At 43.8% G+C, this 14,481-nt stretch overlaps 1 protein-coding gene across 4 annotated transcripts in view; it reads right to left on the bottom strand.

Moving 5' to 3' along the window:
- CLTCL1 (clathrin heavy chain like 1) overlaps positions 1-14,481 on the bottom strand; it is a 94,768-nt gene that overhangs the window by 32,494 nt on the left and 47,793 nt on the right. For all 4 annotated transcript variants that reach the window (XM_072803560.1, XM_072803561.1, XM_072803559.1 and 1 more), the window contains exons 7-17: positions 14,200-14,397; positions 13,007-13,207; positions 12,759-12,911; positions 11,999-12,121; positions 10,281-10,418; positions 7,056-7,220; positions 6,292-6,472; positions 4,780-4,943; positions 3,520-3,645; positions 2,840-2,982; positions 2,265-2,499 (exon numbers count right to left, since the gene is read on the bottom strand). In XM_072803560.1, the coding sequence (XP_072659661.1) occupies positions 2,265-2,499; positions 2,840-2,982; positions 3,520-3,645; positions 4,780-4,943; positions 6,292-6,472; positions 7,056-7,220; positions 10,281-10,418; positions 11,999-12,121; positions 12,759-12,911; positions 13,007-13,207; positions 14,200-14,397 (1,827 nt within the window). The remainder of the gene's footprint in view (positions 1-2,264; positions 2,500-2,839; positions 2,983-3,519; positions 3,646-4,779; positions 4,944-6,291; positions 6,473-7,055; positions 7,221-10,280; positions 10,419-11,998; positions 12,122-12,758; positions 12,912-13,006; positions 13,208-14,199; positions 14,398-14,481) is intronic.

Genomic DNA, 14,481 nt, shown 5'->3' with positions numbered 1-14,481 from the left:
TTCTCAGTTTAAAACTTAGAATGGGTATGACTGTGAGGCAGCTCCTCTCCACAGCAACCTGTTGCCCTAAAGTAGTGCTACCCAGCAGAACTTTCTGAGACAATGAAAATGTTCTAGACCTGTGCAATGGAATGCGGTGCATGAAGGAGGGACTAATTTTTAAATTTTAGCTAACTTAAACAGTCATCATCTCTAAAATGTTATCAGAATAGCCCAGAACTGGTACAAAACAGCATATATGCTACATTTCAAGGCCTATAAACTTTATTTTTATTTATTTATTTTTAATTTTTATTTATTTATAATAGTCACAGAGAGAGAAAGAGAGAGAGGCAGAGACATAGGCAGAGGGAGAAGCAGGCTCCATGCACCGGGAGCCTGATGTGGGATTCGATCCCGGGTCTCCAGGATCGCGCCCTGGGCCAAAGGCAGGCGCCAAACCGCTGCGCCACCCAGGGATCCCTCAAGGCCTATAAACTTTAAAATACAGGGATCCCTGGGTGGCGCAGCGGTTAAGCGCCTGCCTTTGGCCCAGGGCGCGATCCTGGGGACCCGGGATCGAGTCCCACATCGGGCTCCCAGTCATCCCAGTGCATGGAGCCTGCTTCTCCCGCTGCCTGTGTCTCTGCCTCTCTCTCTCTGTGACTATCATAAATAAATAAATAAAAATTAAAAAAAAAAAAGAAGAAGAAGTAAAATACACTTTCATTGATTGAACTTGAGACCCTTTTTCTGAGTGTTCTAATACACATCTCTAAGAAACCAGCTGTTTACTGGAACATCTCAATGTGTGAGGCACTTGCTAAGGCCTAGTGGGTATCAGACTGGCTGGGTACCACAGGCCAGGCACAAGGCTAAGTGCTGCATGTGTGTCCATGGGCTGCTCATGTGTGCATAGCATGACTTCTAGCTTGCCCCAAAATCTCACTGCAGCTTCTCCTTCTGACACAGCAGACCTTAATGAGCATTTTTGGGTCTGAACTCTGCCTTACTAAAAGGCGATGTCCAGGTAGGACAGATGAGTGTAAAAATCCCTGAGAGGTCACTGAACTGAGTTTTAATAAAAAGGTGGTAACATTCAGCCAAAAGGTTGGCTTATGGTATCAAACCAACTAAAGTCCCAACTTCACACAAACTGGCTCCCTAGAGACTGTAAGACAAGGTGCTGTGTCAACCTGGCCTATCACTTGCATGGTCAGTGTCCAAAGCTAAAGTAGGATGACAAACTGGTACACTGCTCTTGAGCTTTGGCTCTGTATGCTTGATACCCTAACATATTCCTTCCTCAGTTGCTGAGTTTCTACCATGTTGTCAGGCACTCTGAGGTGCCCAGGGCAAACAGATGTCTATAGATCTTACAGTCAAACAAACATCAGGCACACCCACATGAGATTTCTGGAGTTTAAGGTCACAATAAAATATGTAGATCCAACCGAGGGCAGAGGTAAGCAGACCTGAGGTGGATGTTCCAAGGAGGGGCCAGTTAAGAGCTCATGGTTGGGAAGAGTTGGCAGAGGGTATGTGTAAGAAGCTGCCCTAAGGAATATAAATAATAGTGAAAGGGAATATAAGGGAAGGGAGAAGAAATGTGTGGGAAATATCAGAAAGGGAGACAGAACATAAAGACTCCTAACTCTGGGAAATGAACTAGGGGTGGTGGAAAGGGAGGAGGGCGGAGGGCGGGGGTGAGTGGGTAACGGGCACTGAGGGGGACACTTGACGGGATGAGCACTGGGTGTTATTCTGTATGATGGTAAACTGAACACCAATAAAAAATTAATTTATTATAAAAAAAAGAACCATAGTATAAAATACAAAAAAAAAAAAAAAAAAAAAAAAAAGAAGAAGAAGCTGCCCTAGAAGAGCAGGAAGTGCTAGGGCACACAGGATGGAAGCATCCAAGGTAGAGAGGCAAGAGGGGAGGTAGTCAGGCTGCTGAGGACAGGACTTGCAGTTCCCAGAGGAACTGTGTGAACCCAAGTCAGACTAAGGGGCTCAATTTTGCCCTCAGGACACTAAGTAACCTTAAGGACTGTAAACAGAAGGCTGACAGGTCAGACTTGGAGCAGCAGCCAGGCTTATAGGTACAATATATACAAACAGGGTATAAGGCATCTGAATGAAAAGGAAACCAAGTTTATGGAAATGTACCACATGATCTGCAACTGTGGGGCTCAGAGGAAGTCCTCAGCAGCCCCCACTGATGAAGTCCTGCCACAGGAAGCCAGGGCAACAGCTGGCAGCTAGGTGTATTTGCTCCCCACCTTAATGAGTTCAAGATCACACTGCCCCCTCTCGTAGGCAACGCAGGCCAGATGTGGGTCCCGTTTCTCACAGTAGCGGCCCACCACACGGCTGTCATAGTAAGCATTCTCTCTCAGGAAGCGCTCGGGGCTATTGTTGCTATCAATGTAGATCTTGGCAAGTGCATTGTGAGTGGCAGGCTCTTCACAGCCTTCGTGACTCCGGGACTCCAGCCAGGGAAGCAGCAGCTTTAGCCTTTGGAACAAAGAAGAACATCATAAAAGTCTCAAAACGAACATCCTAAGCCTCCAGGGCAGACCCTGAACTCTGAAGGTTGCTTCTAGAAACAAAAATCTCATTCTATTAACCTCAGGTTGTTCTAGGGACCAAAACAGACTTGAGTTCCAAACTTATTTTAATTGTTACATTTTCCTGAAAGATCTGCAGTACCAATAGCAAATAACTCACTACTATGAATCCAGCCATAGAGACAGTTTACTCTTGGGGTCTGGAGGCTGACTGAAAGGGATCTTGGAGAACTTAACAGCAAATAGAACCCAGGGGCAAGAGAAGATACCAAGCTAGGATCCCTTACCTGTTTCTTTTTTCTACTTCAGCCACCAGCTCATCAGTAGAGAACTGTCCTCTCACCACCATGATTAAGTTTTTAATTACTTCCTCAGAACAATCCACATCAAGCAGCCCTCCAACCACAGCAGGGATCCGGCTAGGGTTGACCTAGAATGGTCAAGGTGGTGACTTCAGTGCTGCAGGCACAGGTCACTGCTACAAGTTCCCCAGTGCCTGGACAGTGTGGCTGTCTTAAAGGGCTCCTGTGGTGGGCAGAATGCATATTTGAAACTCTAAGCCCTAATGTGACTGTATTTGAAGATGGGCCTTGAAGGACATAATTATGGTTCAATGAAGTCACAAGGGTAGGGCCGTAATCAAAGAAAAGGCCATGTAAAGGCACAGCAAGAAGGCGGCCATCTATAAGCCAAGGAGAGTGGCTTCAGAGAGAACCAACCCAAGGTGGTGGGGTCAGCACCTTGATCTTGGGACTTCCGGCCTCTAGAACTGTTAGTAATAAATGTCTATTGCTTAAGCCACCCAGCCTGTGGTATTGTGCTATGGCAGCCTGGGTTAAGATACCAGTAGTCTCAGACACATTCAGGGAGCAGAATCAGTCTCTCAGGTGTAGGTTATTACCACCAACCAAGGCACAAAGGTAGCCAGGTGTCACTTGGGAGCCAGCAGCGACGGTCCCAGTAGTACCTTCTGAACGTAGATCTCGATGTACTTCTGCAGGTTGTTGCGGTATAAGTACAAGACGAGGTCATGGACAAAGTCAAACCGATCACACACAATGATGAGGGGAAGCTGGTCTGTGAGCTTGGCCTCCTGTGTTTTGGGAAAGCACAGAACAAAGCAGGCAGTGAAGACCCCACAGAGCTAGACTGCAGGAATCAGGAATAAGCACAGGGATGGCGCTGCTTCTATAGAAAAGCAACTCTAAGAAGACTCAGGATGAGAGTTTGTTCTAGAGATGCTATTGTTTTAAGTTATTTGCTTTTGGGGATATAGAGTTTGCTTTGGGAAACAATAGAAAGATAATACTATTTGGTTAAAGAAGAAAAGAACTCTGCTAAATTTGGCAATACCATTGCAAACTGGTCCAAAAGCAAATACCATTTGTGTTAAGATAAGCAGCCCATTATGTATAAATGCGACCCAAGCCTGGCAGCAGACAGTGTGGGCTACTTTCAAGAACACGTGCCAATAAGGGCTGCCTTTCTGGGCAAACAGCCACACTCCATGGAACATCAGCCATCAGTGCAGGGGGCTCCCCCCAACCCACTGCCAACACACACAGTCCATCATAATAACGCCTCCCCTCATTTGGCCATACCTACACGACACTTCTCAGGTGCCCTTGCACCTTTGCAAGGTTCTGGGTATGGCCATGTGATCCAGTTTCCTCTAATGGAATGGGAATCGAAGTGCCACATGCCACCTGCAGTCTCACCCATAAAAACCACCCATGCTTACTCCTCTGAACTCTCTTTCCTTCTTCCTGTTGACCATTCAAGGTGGTATGCTGAAGATGGCAAAGCAGCCATCAGCCTGGTCCTTGAAAGATGGTGAAATAGAAAGCCACCCTACTTTAGCTCCACATTTACCCCAGTCTGTGCATGAGGAAAAAATACACTTCTCACTTTTGATGCCACTAGCACTGAGTCACTTATTTGCTTCTATAGACTTTCCTAACCTAATTAACAGGGGCATAGTTGGGACATTGTTGAAACATAATGCAGCAATAAACTAACTCCCTCTACTCATACATTGGATAATTAACAGCATAGCCTCATAGGTTGTTAAATGAGCAGTGGCCTCCTCCAAGAACTTTAGGCCATAAAGTAGAGCTCTGCACTAAGGACCTAGGGAACACTAATGGAGACAAAGCTGGCTTTCCACCTCTTGGGCAGCTGCCTGATGGTTTGCTCAAGGAATGAGGCAATGCCTGGACACACTTACCTTCAGGAAATTCTTCACTCGCTCTGGATTGTAGCAATTACTCTCCCGGCATATCCTCTCCACCTCCTTGATCTGCCCCGTCTTACAGGCAGCCTGAATGTATTTCAAGTGCACATCTGGATCTTGGCTGAAGTTCACAATTGAGCCCAAGAAGTAGAAGAGGCCTACAAAGAGAGATTGTTTCATCTTATGCCATCATAATATCGACCTGCCTTTTCCACAGTCACAGCCCACCTGCCCTTGAAGGCCAGCCCACAACAGCAATGCTCCAGTCTCCCAGCTCACATAGCCCACTCACAACTTAGAAAATCTACATGAAGTTCTTCTGCTTTGGCATCTCCCCCCAAATAACTAGTTCTGATTTCCATCAAATTTGGGAGGTATACCTGAGATGTTCTGATGTAAAATACTGTGTGTGTGTGTGTGTGTGTGTGTGTGTGTGTGTGTGATCCTTCTGGGGGGCCCAGGCACACCCTATCTTCAAGAATAATTCAAATTCAGGTAACCTAAGAGGGCTGTGTGACTGCTGCCCTAAAAAAGACAAACCAAGGAGAGAGGAAAGCAGAGGCTTTCAGTGGCAGCCTCCCTGACACTGAGCTGCTGGCACACATGGAGCCACTGTGGACTGGGCTGCAAGGTGAGTCACAAAGCACCGTTATTCATCAGAGGCTGAACATCTCCTGACTCTCACAGAAGCCAGCCAGGGAATACTGGTGATAAGAACATGACAGGATACCACAGAGAATACCACTTTCTCTGAGGAGGTCTTTGGCTTTAACCTGGGGGAAGGAACCAGAGCTCTGAAAACAGACAGCTCCCACTGACCCTACTCTACTGCCATCTCCTCACCCAGTGCAATCTAATAGCTGCTGCAGCCTTTCCTGCAATGGCGTCTTCTGACGATAGGGGCAGCTTCCTAGAGGCAGGTCTTGCCTTTACTCCTCCAACATTCCAGCCTCACTAGGTCCAGGGAAGTGGCTTAACACCTCACTGGACAAATGCTCAGTTTCTATCCCTGCCCCAGCCTGTCTCCAGCAGACTCTCACCTAGGAAAGCCATCACCTTCACCAGCATATTCTTGGTGTGATACCCATAGGAGGACAGAGGTGGCTAACCACAGTCAGGCCTGCCAGCCCAACAACCATACACCACTGAGCCTCCATGGGGCTTTAACTTGGGGGACGCCAAAGGCACTGCCCTCTTAGGGCCATGCACTAGTGCAAGTGGCTCAGGCTTTCTGGTGAACATTCAGCAGACTGTGTGACACAAAGATACTCAATTCCACAGAGGCTCCAGGGACACAAGGGGGATTCTAACTGTCCCCACCCAATACCAACCAACTAATTTCTTCCTTTGCAAATGCCAAAAAACTACCTAAGCTGGGTAACACGCACCAGACAGCAGAAATCTTCTGCCAACGACCGACACATCGGCCTGGCCTGAAGGAAGACTGTGAGATTACTACAGGCACCTGAGCAAGAGGTGCAGTTGGCTAGAGGCTGTGAAGTTTACCTTCGTAACTCTTGAAGGATTCAAAGAGCTCCACCAGGGACTGTGTGCCCAGCTGCTCGTGGTACTTGGAGGCTACCTGCACACACAGCTGAAGGTTCTGTCTGATACTGGCAGACAGCAGAGCATGCAGACACGCCAAAGAATCCTCAACCGACAAGGAGCCAAAGAAGCTGATGAGCCACTGTGAAGCAAGGAAGAGTTTGTCCACAGCTAAGTACCATTGTAGATGTTGCCGACACTGGCAAAATAACTGGGTCAATTCTTCCCACTGAGTGTCAAAAATATAAAGAATCTTCACTTAAGAGGACTGAAAAGCAACTATCCCTTGTGGTAAAAAGTACGAGCCAGGAGTGAACTTAGGATAAGATACTAAACTTCAACTATTCATTAAGCTGTCCCAGACCCTGCAACACCCCACAGTTGAAAGAAAAATCTATTCTGTAAATGGAATGCAGTACCAATTAGTTTCTGCTAATGGTTTTAGACAACCCTGATAGAGCTGTCAGTATTAATAGGTTCTTTCGGGCTAAGTCAAAGGTAGACAATGGAAAGAAAGAGGTGATGCAAGCCCAGCTGTGTGGGTAAGCAAGTGGAGCTTGTGTGGGGGCTAAATGAGAACTGTATATAGCAGTGACGAGGTTCATGCACAGGGAAGATACATGCCACAGTCCTATAACCACGTACGTAGGAAATTTTGGGAGCATGTGATCCTAGTGATAGGTGGGTGTCATCCACAACAGGAGTGCCCCAAGGGTGCATGATACCTCAGGATTGAGAAGGTGAGTGTGGACCACAGCCCTCTTGATGTCGTAGAGGTCAGTGTAGTGCTCCAATGCACGCTGCAGGAGGCCTGCCTTTTCACAGAGCTGGGCAATGTGGGCCCGATCATAATGAGTAAACATCTGATTTCCAAGAATGGCATCTGCAACCTGTGAAATAGTGAGGTCAGGAAGAAAGTCTAAATGGTGGCAATTTTAAGAGCAGCTGCTCAAACCTTATCCCTCAGGGCACAGCTCCAGAAAGTGCTCACAGGAGAGAGGGGCTTCACCAGGTCTAGGTTCTTCCCCACTTCTGAGCAGAACCCTAGCCAACCATCCAAGCCACGTAAGGCTCTTCAAACAAGGCTCTAGGGTACAAAGTGAGGTATGTATAAAAGGCTGACGTTCTGCCCTAAAGCGTGTTACTTGGGTGATTCCAGACTATTACTCTGGCTTTTTAGCCATCATATCTGTACAGTTTTCTATGGCAAGTGAAGGTCAATGTCAGGGTGTGAGTCTACAAGGGTCTCCCTTAATGAGCTCAATCCTTGGACTAGCAACAGTTAAGATTAGACCTGGAAGTAACAAATCCTTTTGGCATTCACTAAGCATCTCAATTTGGTAAAAGGCAGAATTAGGGGTATGTTTTGTGGGAGTCGGGTATGTGAGAAAATAACACTCCTAGAAAGAATTCTGGTAAGATTTAATATCTATCATCTTTAAACAAGCAATCTCTGGCCTAAGAATGAGTAGGTCAACAAGCAACCTGTTATCTTGTTAAGTGATCTGACCCTCAGTATCTAACTAGTATCAAGTCTTGATGAGATGGGTGTCACCCAGCACACTCTTTCCCAATCCTTCCAGAATATGGAGCACCAACCAAGTATGCAGTGTCCACAGACCTAGTCTAACAACATGCTGCTCCAGGGAAATGCATACTCTGTGTTCCCTATAGAGAAAACAATCCAGACCAAGGGCTAAGAGGAGAGTTTTGTAATATCTGGAACTTATCGATGTCCCTACTCTTTGTTTTCTCCAGATCTGTCTTTACTATCCTCTTTAAAAAAAAAAAAAAAGTTTTCTCATTATAGCAATAGCGTCATTTAAAGAACTCAGAAAACACAGATGAGCCAAGAAAGAAAATATCATCCAGCCTCTGACATCCAGAGAAGACTGCTCCAATATTTCTGGTGTTGTGCCCAGCTGTGCACCCATCCAGGCTGACCCTCTTTCAGGTTTGGGCTTTTTTTAGGGTCTATCTGCTCAGTTCCTAAGTGGTGCTTAGTTGCTGTTTCAAAACTCATTTACTAGGACAGCTTGGGTGGCTCAGCAGTTTAGCGCCTGCCTTTGGCCTAGGGTGTGATCCTGGAGTCCCGGGATCGAGTCCCACATCAGGCTCCTTGCATGGAGCCTGCTTCTCCCTCACCTGTGTCTCTGCCTCTCTCTGTCTCTGTCTCTGTGTCTCTCATGAATAAATAAAATCTCAAAAAGAATCTCATTTATAAGATTTCAACAGAACACCAAACAGCAAATTAATAGCATTTTTGCTTCCTAAAGGTAGGGTATGAACCACACAACAACAGCTGACTTGTGGACTGGATACCTGAGATCACAGAACAATACAATGAACATACTGTTTCCTAATCACAAAAACAGTACATGATTATAAAGAAAAAGAAACTGGAACACAAACAAGTAAAGAATAAAGTGAACTATGATCTTGTCCACTCAGACGACTGTGGTTAAGAGCTTGATATAAATTTCTCCAAACTCCTTTCCTGCATATACATCCAAAATTAACCCAAAAAGGCACATAAATGTAATTTAACGTCACCCCTCAACTTTCAGTTCAAGAAATGCCCTGCCACAATGAGCTACCACTTCACACCCATTTAGGATAGCTATTATTTAAAAAAAAAAAAAACACATACAGAAAATAGCAAGTGTTGACAAGCATATGAAGAAATTGGAACCCTCATATATTATGGTAAGAATATGGTATAACTGCTTGGAATACAGTATGGTGGTACCTCAACAAGTTACATTCAGTATTACCATATGATCCAGCAATTCCACTTCTGGGTGTACACCCCAAAAGCTGAAAACAGGAACTCACTCAAACTGATCGATACCTGCATATATTCACAGCAGCACTATTTGCAATAGCACAAAGTGAAAGCAACCCAATGTCTATCAACAAATAAATGGATAAACAAAATGTGATATACACATACAAAGGAATCTTATTCAGACATAATAAGGAATGAAATTCTTTTTTAAAGATTTTATTTATTCATTCATGAGAGACAGAGAGAGAGAGAGAGAGAAAAGAGAGGCAGAGACACAGGCAGAGGGAGAAGCAGGTTCCACACAGGAGAACGTGAGGACTTGATCCCCGGTCTCCAGGATCATGCCTCAGGCCGAAGGTGGCGCTAAACCACTGAGCCACCCGGGCTGCTGCCCTGGAATGAAATTCTAATCCATGGTATGACATGGATGAATCCTGAAAATAATATGCTAAATGAAATAAGCCAAACAAAAGAACAAATATATGATTCTACTTATATGAAGTAACTAGAATACGCAAATTCATATAAAAGGTACATAGAATAGGGGGTTACCAAGGACTGGGGAAGGGAATGGGGAGTTACCACTTAATGGGTATAGATTTTCTGTTTGTGATGATAAAAAGTTCTGGAAATACATAGTGGTAACAGTTGCACAATATTGTGAATTTAGTTAACGCCACTGAATTGTGTGCTTAAACATGTTTAAAACTGGGGTGTCTGGGTGACTCAGTGGTTGAGTGTCTGCCTTCGGCTCAGGGCATGATCCCACAGTCCTGGGATCAAGTCCTGCATCGGGCTTCCCACAGGGAACCTGCTTCTCCCTCTGCCTATGTCTCTGCCTCTCTCTCTGTGTTTCTCATGAATAAATAATATCTTTTAAAAAATGATTAAAACAGTAAATTTTTTTATGTATACTTTACCACAGTGAAGAAAAGAAGAGAAAGAAAAGAAAAAAGGAAGCAAAAGAAAAGATGCCCCAGTTGTAATTATTTTTATGAAAGTTTTGCACCATGGATTCTGGAAATCTCTTATAAGAAAGTCCTAGAGAATGTCCACTGAGACACGAGCACATCCCAGCCCAAAGCCTCTGTGTTTAGGTGTGCGAGTCCTACACAGAAACAGGTCCTTTGTCCCTTGGTTTCAGCCTAGAAATAGCACTTGCCTGGGGTGCATGAATCAGGTTCATCTCCAACAGGCGAGTCTGGAGGTGCCCCTCAGCTGGGCGATTATTTTTCAAAGCATCCAATAAGAAGGAAGTACACTGCTGAATTAAACTGTTTTCCATGAAAACATCTACAATCTGAAACAGATAGCAAGCCACATTTTTACCCAAAGGAAATGGTTTTATTTTCTTATTCAAATAGTTCCTAAAGATGAATCTCATTTAAAAATTCAATAATTAGCTCCTTCCTTTGCATTTAAAAACTTTTAATTTATTTTAGTAATCTCTACACTCAACATGGGGCTCAAGCTTACAACCCTGAGATCAACAGTCACATGCTCTTCTGAATAAGGCAAGTAGGTGCTCCTGCATTTTCTCTTATCATCAGAAGTCAAGTAATTCATGGCCATTTTTTATTAGGTAATTTTGTGAAATTTATCACCCATGTCATACTCACCAACAGGGCATTTTATTCAAGTCAATCAAAGGAAGTAGTTGTATCAGTATGAATCCCCAAATTCCTCTACAGTGATCCAAGCAATCTTAACAATCTATTACTTAATCAAATCCTAGAGGCAGTCAACACCTGGTTTCTAGCCCTTATACTCTTATTATTCAGGCACAGTTAAGAAAATGCAAACATTGACTTAGACACCAATCATTAGAGTTAAAATATATATTAAAGAATAAGCCTAAGAAGTGAAATATAGGTAATGAATTTATGAATTTGTAACTGTTTCCAAGTTTAAAATACAAGAGAAAGTTTATAATAAAAATACTTCAGGGGTGCCTGGGTGGCTCAGTGGTTGAGCATCTGTCTTTGGCTCAGGTCGTGATCCCAGGGTCCCAGCATCGAGTCCCACATTGGGCTCTCTGCAGGGATCCTGCTTCTCCCTCTGCCTATGTCTCTGCCTCTCTGTCTGGGTCTCTCATAAATAAATAAAGAACATCTTTTAAAAAATACATAAATAAAAATACTTCAGGAATATGAAATATAATCCAGATATAATCTGGAGTTTTTTTTCCTCTTGAGATCTATGTAAATTTGCCTCAAACCCCTTAATCTCCAAAATCTGCAAATTCCAAGATGTATATAACCTAGTGTGACTGTATTTAAAATTGAATCTATACAGGATATTGATTTTGCTTTGCTTCAAGCTTCATTACACATCTCTGCATTACCCAGAGCTCTTTACACACAGTTTAATGAAGGTGACTTGACAGGTGTTTATATCTAAACACTAACTATGTTATGCTAAAATAACAGTCTCCTGTTCACCTACCTCCAGGTTAGCCAGACACCCACAAGATGAAAGTCTGCAGACTCAAAAGCACTCACCATAACCAGGTATGCAGGCAGAATTGGGTGGCTTTAGTCAGCAGAGTATAATGAGGTGGGGCTGGGGGTGGAGTGGGGCCACCATTCCCAATGACATCCTCACTCTCCACCACAAACCACCACAAAGAAACAAGATCCTCACAACCTGACACATGAATCCTCTAAAATACTTCAAAAAAACGGTAAATGATATGTATTCAAACAATAAAAGACTAGAAGACAATCTTCTCTGGTACATCATATCTTTTAAAACTGGAAGATTAACAGCAGACAAAGAAAAGAATTGAGACACTAGTAAGAGTAAAAAAAACAAAAGGGAATCTTCTTGACAGCTATACAAGCCACAGAAAGCTGTCCCAAACAATCAGCCAATGCTCACCTGGTCAATATTGGCCAATGGCTCTTCCTCTCGCACTAGCATCTGAGAAAACTGCAGGCCCTGGTCTGGACTGATCCTCATTACACTTCTTAGCAAAAAGATCCAGTCTGGGACATAGCCAACCTAGAAGCAAGGGAACACCCATCAGAAAAATAAACAAAACACTGTGAGTGGCTAAACAAAAATAAAAACAATAAACAACTCCCATTTTTTGTTTTAAACTCGTGTTTACAAAGAAATGAGGAACAATATAAGCATGTGTACATGCTCGGCCTCTGCCAAACACAACAACCCCTTCAGTGTGATGATGCCATGTATTGCAGAGGTGCAATCAACTACACAAATAGCCTGGACCACAAAAAAGTCACTCCAACCAGTGTGCCAGCTCTGACCCATACCCAGCACACAAGCCAGTGAACTTTGGGCACAAGCTGCTGTGGAAGCCTGGGAAACACAGGATTAACACACAGATGATGCTGAGGAGGGTGAGGGAGAAAGAAGAAAAAGAACAAGATAAAATTACAGGAAAATCCCCAACTGGAAGGAAATTGGAAGGACTGTAAACATAAGACAGGAAAATAAAAAACTGAAGAGAATAAAAGAGGATCATTATCACTGAATGACAGATGCTAACAGCAACATCAACAACTCACACTAGAGCACGTCTGTAGGAGGAAGGGTATTTTATAAATTTCAGAATCAGCAACCACTCACCACTAATTAATTATCTATGAAATGCTCACGGTTAGGCATATATTACCTTTTTGGCATAGAGGACAATTTTCTGGAATTGGCCTGTTTCTGCAAAACATTGGATAACTTTGCTTGGCACATTTGCCCGAAGATATACACTCAGAGCGAGTGTAGGGTCAGCAGTTTTGACCAAATCTCCAAGTTCTTCTGAACACTCCAGCTGTGATGTGCCAAAGAGACAGGATTAGGACCAGAGGAGCCTGTGACCTTGTTTTCAAACTGTGCTGAGGGTTGTGATTTCGTAAGTGTTTGTACCTTATCTTCTTTCAGCCACTTTTCTAAGAGTTGCTTTCGTCCCTGCTGAAGCACTGGACGGCAAAGTTCTAAGGATTCAAGTTTATTGAGCTGACCCTGGTCAAGCAGGATTCCAAAGTACTGGAGCAAAGGAGAGGCCTGCCCCGGCTGGGCAGGAATACTCTGGAACTTCCGAACTGTGTCACTGGTACGCAGGACTCCCTGATGACAAATGGAAATATAGGTTGTTATGTCATTAATCACAGGCTGTCTCTTTACTTAACTGGCTTATATTTTTAAAAAATCTGCCAGGGATCCCTGGGTGGTGCAGCGGTTTAGTGCCTGCCCTTTGGCCCAGGGCACAATCCTGGAGATCCGGGATCAAATCCCACGTCAGGCTCCCGGTGCATGGAGCCTGCTTCTCCCTCTGCCTATGTCTCTGCCTCTCTCTCTCTCTCTCTCTCTCTCTGTGACTATCATAAATAAATAAAAAAAATTTAAAAAAATCTGCCAATGGAAATTCCTCACTGAATTAATTGTCAAAGACAGAAAGTCCTCTACCAAGGCAATGGCTTCCATCTTCAACAAAAAACCACGAACACAGTGGGTCTCAGTCCCACAGATGACTTCTAGCAAGGGTGAGAATTAGGCTTCTAAATCAGCTTTGCAGTAGTGAAGTTCTACTACCACTACATTTTAATTCAAAATACTCGAAGTCCTGGGTGAAGACTAGAAATAGTTTGTTCATATGCATCACTTGAAAGAAAAAATCCTTTCAAGGAGGAGCAAATCAAAACCCTTTATCTGCTCAGAAGCAGATCTAGGCCTAGGACAATTTATTTTAATGAAATAAATCAAAGAAAATGCCCCAAGCAGTACTATTAACATTCCAGATGAGTGGAGAAAGTAGAATAGAATGTGACTAAATAAAACTGGGGCATAACCACTTGATGTATAATATATCTCTGTATTTCCTATGTTAAGAAGCTGGGTGTGAAATATCTATGCACATAGGTAATAACTGAAAGAGAATTTTAAAAAATATTGTAGTAGGATTGTACTTTTCATTGATTTGTCTCATTGTTATGCCAGTGGCATAAAATTTTAAAGCTAAAACAAATAACAAAACAGTAAGACAATCCAACAACAGCAGTGGAATGCTTTTATAACTGATTTCACTCTCAGACTAGAACACAGCATTCGAGGGCCATTACCTTTGGTGCAGATGCTGCTACTTTCGCAGCTTCAGCATAGCTCCCCTGCGCAAAGAGGGTACTGAATTTTCTCACAAATAATTCCTCTGCCCCAGCCAAGTTGCTACGAATGGCCAAACGCAGACCAAGGTCTGGATTCTGAAGCACAGTGGTTGCATAATTCACAATGTTATCTTCCTCGACACAAATGGACAGCACCTATAAAGACCCAACAGGTGAGACTGGCCTACCATAGAAAGTGCTCCATATATACCTACTGCCAACATCTCGCCCGTAGGCACT

Source organism: Canis lupus, chromosome 27, assembly GCF_048164855.1.
Source record: "Canis lupus baileyi chromosome 27, mCanLup2.hap1, whole genome shotgun sequence".
NCBI lineage: Eukaryota > Metazoa > Chordata > Mammalia > Carnivora > Canidae > Canis > Canis lupus.
Note: the sequence above shows the minus strand (reverse complement) of the source record. Positions and strands in the feature narration are given on the sequence as shown.